The 8,979-nt window shown below is 36.1% G+C and overlaps 1 protein-coding gene across 5 annotated transcripts in view; it reads left to right on the forward strand.

Moving 5' to 3' along the window:
• LOC105223659 (atlastin-like) overlaps positions 1-643 on the forward strand; it is a 96,687-nt gene extending 96,044 nt beyond the window's left edge. For all 5 annotated transcript variants that reach the window (XM_049447172.1, XM_049447176.1, XM_049447174.1 and 2 more), the window contains exon 12: positions 376-643. In XM_049447172.1, the coding sequence (XP_049303129.1) occupies positions 376-585 (210 nt within the window). In that variant the 3' untranslated portion in view covers positions 586-643. The remainder of the gene's footprint in view (positions 1-375) is intronic.
• The last annotated feature ends 8,336 nt before the right edge of the window (positions 644-8,979 follow it).

Consider the following 8,979-nt stretch of genomic DNA (forward strand, 5'->3'; position numbering starts at 1 on the left):
TACTATATAATTGATATTCGCAGAGAACCTTTCCCCATCATAATATGTATGAAAGTCTAAAATGGGTTGAATCGGGTCAATACTTCCCTTAATTTACTTAATATACAGATTTTCGAACTTCCGACTGATGTTATACCGCATATATCACCCAATTGTGTCATCACGGTGTATCGTTGCGTGCCATTGGCTAAAATATTGTAGGTAAAATCGAGTCTATAGTACCCCCAAATACCATATTTTATATAAAATTTTGTTAGCACCTCAGTGAATTTCCCGCACTTTTATCTATGTAAACTGCGAAAGTATAAAATGTGTGGTTACACCCGAACTTAGCCCTTGTTTAATACTTGCCTTTCTTTTTCTTATTACATAAAGTATAAAAAACTCGAAGGCGCCGCACTGTTTAACAAAGGAATTCATGAAGAATATCTGGAAGAATTGAAACGCGAAGCTAAAGCCGTATACGAATGGTACAAAGAAAGAGCGGAATTTGTGGAAAAATTAAAAAAATGCCTAAAAGGTGTACTTTTAACGATAGCTGCTGCGGGTTTTGTGGCTATTTTCAAAGTTCCTCCTCCACTCTAAAATTTAAAAATTGTATAAAATATATAAAATATGAAATAAAGAATTTTTCTAAACTTTATATTAAGGATAAAAGTACTACCCAACAACATTTCCTTCTTTTACTAAAAACAAAGTTCATTTAAAAAAAGTGAATATGCTAGTAAAATATTATATATATAGTACATATAAGAACAAAAATCTCTTTTTGATTACAGTAAAAGGAAATGCTTCAAAATCTTATATGTGACAAATATATTAGCGGAGTGCATGAAATTATACGTATTCTAACAAAAATGCACATGAGGGGTACATCCTGGTGTGATAGATTAAAAGACATCCATTTGTGGGAATTAAAAAACAACTAGTGTATAAATTTTTTTGAAATATGAAGATATGCATCAGAATACCCAATAAAAAAATTAAAAAAATAGATATTTTTTAGTTACTAAAACTTTCGTTTGTCCCATAATTCCCTGGATTTGTCGGTATACCAGTACTATGGAGAAGAGTCGTTGTTTTGTTGACATCTCTTGCAAATATGGTTTTTCCGAGTACGCACTTTAATATTGTATTATGAAAAACCACAACTCATTTTCTACTCGGCTTGCACTCCGCGAGATAGGGTAGATATCGAGACTTAAAGAGGGAAGCGAGACGCATTTGCAGACAAAACAAGAAAAAACGTTAACTTCGGTTGCACCGAAGCTAAATACCCTTCACAGGTGCATTTCTGTTAGTAACTATGTGTTCAGTTTGTATGGAAGTTATATGCTATAGTTAACCGATCTGAACAATTTCTTCGGAGATTACATTGTTGCTTTAGAAGATAATATATACCAAATTTCGTGAATATATATCGTCAAATGTGAAAGTTTTCCATACAAGCATTTGATTCCGATCGTTCAGTTTGTATGGCAGCTATATGTTATAGTGGTTCGATATCGGCCGTTCCGACAAATGAGCAGCTTCTTGAAGAGAAAATGACGTTTGCAAAATTTCAAAACGATATCTTAAAAACTGAGGGACTAGTTCGTATATATACAGACAGACGGACATGGCTAAATCGACTCAGCTCGACATACTGATCATTTATATATATACTTTATAGGGTCTCCGACGATTCCTTCTGGGTGTTACAAACTTCGTGACAAACTTAATATACCCTGTTCAGGGTATAAAAAGAGAGAGGCCGAAATGCGTGAGTACGAAGGGCTAAACAAATTCTACGAAAAGATGTGGCGACTAACAGAAGGTTTCAATTCTCGAACATACTCTTGTAGAACCAAAAGAAGTGATCTAGTGAGTGATGCCCAGAGCATAAGCAGAGAAATAGGGAGACCACACAATCGGTGCCAACTACCATGGGATAAGCCTCCTTAATATCGCATATACGGTTCTATCGAGAGTATTGTGTGAAAGAAACTGTTTGGATCTTATCAGTGTAGTTTTAGGCCTGGAAAATCAACAACTTATTGACCATGCACCAAATTTTGGAAAAGTCCTGTGAAAAGAGAATCGACACTCAACACCCCTCGTCGATTTTAAAGCTGCTTTCGACAGCACGAAAAGGAGCTGCCTTTATGCCGCGTTGTCTGAACTTGATATCCCCGAAAAATTAATACAGCTGTGTAAACTGACCTAAAGCTCCATTAGGATCGCAAAGGACCCCTCCAAGTCGTTCGTAACCAAACGAGGTTTCAGACAAAGCGACTTCCTTTCGTGCGACTTCATTAATCTGGTCTCGGAGAAAATAATTCAAGCAGAACTAAATAGAGAGGTACCATCTTCTATAAAAGTGTACAGCTGCTGGCGTACGCCGATGATATTGATATCATTGGCCACAACAGCCGCGCCGTTAGTTCTACTTTCTCCAGAATGGATCTGGTAGAGAACGAGGGCAAGACGAAATATCTCCTATCATCAAACAAACAGTCGTCTAGGCTCCCACGTCACTGTTAACTGTCCTAACTTCGAAGTCGTAGATAATTTCGTCTATCTTGGATCCAGTATTAACGCCAACAACAATGTCAGCCTGGAAATTCAAAGCAGAATAACACTTGCCAACAGGTGCTACTTCGGACTGATGGTGCAGAGACATGGACGATGACATCTGAGTCGGCAATACGAGTTTTCGAGAGAAAGGTTCTGCGGAAGATTTATGTTCCTTTTCGCATTGGCAACGGCAAATATAGCATTCAACAGAACGATGAGCTGTACGGGTTTTACTACGCTGGCTAGGTCATGTCATCCGAATGGACGAAAACACTGCAGCTCTGAAAGTATTTGACGCAATACCCGCCGGGGGAAGCAGAGGAAGAGGAAGATCTCCACTCCGTTGGAAAGATCAGGTGGAGAAGAACCTGGCGAAAAGAAGAATTGATTGACTAATTTTTAATATGGAATAGCTGACATATAAGCTGACCGATAAAAAACAATTCCTTGCATACAAAAACTTTTTAGTAGACAAGATGTCTTCTCGAAATTTAGCAAATATAATAACCCAAAGCTCCAAACAAATTGTTTTGATCGGACTACTATAGCATATAGCTGCCATTCAAACTGGTCTATCAAAGTCAAGGTAAATATCTCTTTTACCCTTTTGTGATATAATATGTATAAGTACCTGTGAACGATTTTAATGCATTTAAGGAATTAGCGTGGAAATTAATTTTTAGAACAACTAATTGGACCTTAGGAAACTTAAACAACTATATCTCCTACCTTTCTCCCTTCTTCTTTGAAAAAGCCTAACATATTCATAAACTGGATGAAGGACTACCGCCTAGACCTTTACATTGCAATTGATGACGTTGAAATTTCGACTACCAATAATCCTAAGATTTTAGGGGTTACAGTGGACTGCTTATGCTCCTCATACGACCGCGATAACTCCACTCCGGACCATAACTCCTGCACAATGAGGCCCGTATGCTTCCGGTTAAGGAACATAACGAACTCCTCTCTAAACAGTTTCTGATGGGATGTTTTCGCAGAAACAATCCCTGCAGTTGCCTGCTTGAAGTGAAGCCGCCTCCTAGAAATAACAAGATGTATTTTCTTTACTAAGTCGACATCGGACAATACGCCGCCCAGACTTCGGACGCAACACACTTTAGACATTCACTGACTTTCACATTGGAGCCATTAACACCTTCACCGACTCCCACTCAGTAAATGGCGTACCTGGGTTTACGGGTTTCAAAAACAAGTTTTTTTGTTATCTTATTAAATTTTACAACACCTCTAGAATATTGTTCTAAATTTTCAAGTTGATCCGAGTAATAGTTTCGGAGATACAGTCTTGAGAATTTGTGCGCTCGAGGCTAAACCTCGTAGAGTAAGTGTGGGTAATATGGTATACCAATTTGTATTTTGGCTATAACTACGAAAAGAATCGTCAGAAACCTTCAAAACTGAATAATATGGTATAGTGCGAGTAATATGCTCCAGTATACCATATTAATATGGTATAGCATACATATTACCCGCACAATACATTATTACTAAGGGAGTAATGAACGTTTACAAATGGTGACAATTAAATATATTCGATGTTTTATTACGCATCTATTATACAAACAATTCAAATAAAATTAAATGAAAGAAAAAGGCTTCCTTGGCTTAATTTTTTTCTAAATCAAATAAAATTTATTTTTGCAAATAAAAAACTCCAGAAAAATTTTATATGCAGCAATAGCAAAGAAATATAGCACTTCTCTTTGGAATACATTTGTCGTGTGCTCCAGAAAATGCCTGAACCAATTTGTGAAAATGGGTATTTGTACCCATCGAGATAGGTGGCACGAAGATTTCGCTCCAGGTGGAGCATCCTTCATAAGAAGTGGGTTATTATTCTTTCTAGGAAATATGAAATATGGAGGCACGAAAGACCCGCCAGCACTCATGCACGTTATAACAGTTATAAGGGATCCACGTTCTGCGGCAGTCATGGCGCCATTTTGTGCAATTATTTTAGGCTGTCGAGATTGTACCACTGACAGCGCTGTCCGATCTACATTCCAAATATGGGTTGCTGGAAAATTATATTTTGTATACTCATTTTCTAGTAAATTAAAAAAGGAAGTGACGTTGAATCCTTTTGCCCTTTCGAAAGAAGTGCCAGTTAGTGTACGTAAACTTAAAGTTTTACTATGGCGTTTGCAAAACCCATTCAACCAGTGTCTTCCTGCATATTTAGCGAACACATTGAAGTTATTAGGAATATTGTTTTTAAGTGCCACTTGAAATGCAAGGGATCGTAAGTCCAATCTACTTAGCCCACAAAAGCGAGATCCCATCTCCAAAGAATAACTGACAAGATCGCTTTCAATTTCTGCGCTGAACAAAGGTTTCCTGCCTAATTTTGTGGAAAGTAGCTCCTCTGCCGGCTTCTCGCTTCTAGTCATTCGCTGTAATGTTGTGTGTGGAGCTTCAAAGGTTTTAGAGGACAATAGTATTCCCATTGTCCCTTTTCTCACAGCTGCTATGGCCTCTTTCATGTTCTCTTTATCCCACTGCCTCCGTTCACCTGTTTTCGGCATATTTGGAATACACTTCAACAATAAAATGAAAGAATTAGCCTAATACAAATAACGCGGGTAATATGGTACACTATACCATATTGGCCTCACGCTGCTATACCATATTACCCGTTTTCTTTACTTTCACTTTTTACTAATATTTTTATTTAAAGTATCAAATTCTTTCAAACTAACCTTTCGCAAATGAAGTTTGGTTAATTATCTATATATTTAAATAAAAATTTCCTGCTCCAATTTTTCACTGCGGCATGCTAAAGAGCTTCTACATATTTCACTATGCAAAAATATCCGACATGTAAAATTACGCATTTTTAGCAACTGAGAAAAAAATGTGCTGTTGATGGTGCCTTTTCTTTCCTTTAGAATTTCAAAACTGCTGGCATAATTAAGATTACCCTATACTAAATAGTTTTGTAAAAAAAACAGGTCTACCATATTACCCGCATGTACCATATTATCCACACTTACTCTAACACAATTTTAATATCCATTGAATTCTTTCACATTATAAAATAAAAGTTAAGCACAAAACAAGTTATTGGCATAAAGCTTTACAAAAATAGTAATCCCCAAGGTATGCTCCTTAGATAATGCATATGTGGCCTGAGTGCCTGCGACCTACTTTTTAACGAAAATAGTTATGGGATATAACAATGAAACTTAGATAACGTTTTTTCTTGGTAATAGTGTGTCCTGGTGTCGAAAATATATAAAATCGCATCAGTACTTCCAATAGCCCTTATATGCAGCAAGAATGATATAACAGAGAACGTCTATCATAGAGAAGATTCACGGCGCGGATATCGTAAAAATATTTTTGGCTAACTCGGTCGATGGTCCAGTTTCACCACATACAAATTATGAGCATGTTTCACCACGAAAATTGCAGAATTGAGCATTTTCAGTGTTAAATGAGAAAAATAATGCTAATTCCAATGCAAACAAATTTATGCCTACAGATTCGTTTATTTCCTATGCGCAAAACGATGCTGCATATAATTTATAAAATCGGTATACATACGTATATTTGTTATGAAAGCACATAAGTATGTACATATATATTTAAAATTAAGCTATTTTATGATGAATTCCATAAAATCTTTGCAAATGTATAATTCAATAAAATTTGTATTACATTATTAAAAATATGCATTTTATATACATATGTATGTAGGTTTGGTACGACATACATATGTATCATGTTAAAAGACCAACCGTGTTGCACATTTGCCCATATACATATGTATAATTATGTTTTCATGTAAGCAAATATAAAAGAAGAACCATACGTATAATGTTTGTACATTTGTCTCTACATGCAACAAATGTATGTAAATATGTATATTCAATGCTTCACGCGATTTCCATTGAAGCGGACAACCAATGGCGAAGCTCATATTTTTTGCTTTCATGTCAAAGAATCAATGTGTCGAAAGACTGACGCGTCACAACACTAGGGTATTCTCTTGCTCTTGCAAAACCCTTGCACGGTGCAAGAATTGCATTATATTTCCTCTTGGTGCACTTGTATATTTTCGGTCTAGTATTTTTGCAATCTGCAATCCTGCAAGAGCAAGAGAATACCCCTATTGTGTTGTTGGTAGAAAATCCGAGCTGTGCCGAAAACACAAACGAACGATCGCCAATTGCCACAGCTTCCCTTGCCGCTGAGACAGCTTCGCATACAAACCAGCGTAGATATGTATGTTTGTATGTGAGCTTGCATACATATCGACGCAGATTTTTGCGAGTCACGGTAAAATATTTTAGACAAATATTATAAATCGACAACTCCTATGTTGCCACTTTTGTCACTTCTTTCTGTGAAGAAGCATCAGAAAGATGTTTAATTTATGATTTTAGCTTTTGCCATCGTCGCGAAAAGACGCTTGTTGGCAAAGGCGTGCTCGGGGAGATGTAATGGTGTCTACTTTTATGAATGAAGCGAGTTTTGCCTGTTGAAAGTGCGCTTGCGTTCATGAATGAAAATATTGTTGTTGTGTGTTTTTCTACAAATTTGGGCATCGACTATTTGGCTGCATATGACTGGTGACGTTGCTGATGCTATATTAGACGATTGTTGTTTTTGTAGAACAATATTTGTACTTTTTGCGGGTACAATGTGAACGCATATAAGTATGTGTGTTGTGTATGCATTATTTGTGTGGGAATGTCATACACACATATTTACATGTGTACGCATATAAGTATGTATGATGCTATATTAGACGATTCTTGTTTTTGTAAAGCAATGTTTGTATCTTTTGTGGGTGACATATTCACATGTGTACGCATATGTTTGTGTTGCTTGTGCATTATTTGTTCGGAAGTGTATACAAATAATGTACATATAAGTATATATGAATATATGAACATGCAGATTCAATGCGCGCACATGGCTTATACATGCAATCATATGAGGAGATAATAGATTAATATGATAGACGATGTATTTATACATATGTATGTATATTGTATGTATCAAAACGATTAATGACCAAAGCAAATATATACTATACATATTTATGTATATATGTAAATATATGTCGTATCAAACCTAAGTATATAAAATGCATATTTAGGTAGTAATAGAAATCTTATTGAGTTATATACATACATATTTGCAAAGTTTTTATTGAATTCATCATAAAATAGGTAAATTTTAATATAACTATGTACATACTTGTGTACTTAGTATATGCTTTGATACCAAATATATACGGATCATAATTATATAAATTACATACATACATATATGCCGAGTCGGTTGCGCATAGGAAATAAACGAATCTGTAGGCATAAATTTGTTTACATTGGAATTAGCATTATTTTTCTCATTTAACACTGAAAATGCTCAATTCTGCTATTTTCGTGCTGAAACTATATATAATTTGTCTGTGGTGAAACTGGACCATCGCGACCGAGTAGCAGTGGTGAAACTGGACCATCGCGACCGAGTTAGCCAAAAATATTTTTACGATATCCGCGCCGTGAACCTTCTCTATGATAGACGTTTCTCTGCTGAAAATGCTCAATTCTGCTATTTTCGTGCTGAAACTATATATAATTTGTCTGTGGTGAAACTGGACCATCGCGACCGAGTTAGCCAAAATATTTTTACGATATCCGCGCCGTGAACCTTCTCTATGATAGACGTTCTCTGGCTGAACATCGTATCATCAGTAGATTCTATTGTGATCGTATCGCTAACGTGAAGACTGAACGAAAGGTACACACGCACGTCTTCTAAATCGATTCAGTTTGTTTTACGCTACATTGGAAAGTGGATCGGTACTAAGAAAAGTAAAGTATTATTGGCACCTGAAATAGTTAGAAGTCTTCATATTTGTATACATATAAATAAAAACATGTGAGTATATAATGGGAAAGTATATAATGGAATTAGTCAAGGGGAACAGGCTAAAAATTAACTAAGAAAGAGTTAATAGACTATCAGTGCACGCGTTTTCACTCTCCCATTTCCGCCCTGGGATCTTGTTAAAATATGTTTTTCGGTTTTTTGCTCCGCCGCTAATTTAGTATTTATGTAAAAGTAATAAACGATATACCACGGTTTTTGTTCGGTATGTGTTTATTTAAAGATATTTCTGTATTTTTTTGCCTTAACTAACGTCATTGTTAGTCGATCCAGAATTGCAAGCGATAGCTTCAGTAAAAATTGAGATAACGTGATGACGTCTTTCTTGGCACGGCAGAGAGTTTGGTATTGCGGATATGTATGTATGTGTAATGGGGTTATTGTGATGTGCACAAAATGCTATTATCGAAAACTTCTGGAACGCAGTAATTTTTGCCTGCGAGTTGAAGTTCAGGTAGCGGTGTTGTGGCATGGGCATGTACAACATACATACAT

The sequence above is a fragment of the Bactrocera dorsalis genome, chromosome 2 (genome assembly GCF_023373825.1).
Source record: "Bactrocera dorsalis isolate Fly_Bdor chromosome 2, ASM2337382v1, whole genome shotgun sequence".
Lineage (NCBI taxonomy): Eukaryota > Metazoa > Arthropoda > Insecta > Diptera > Tephritidae > Bactrocera > Bactrocera dorsalis.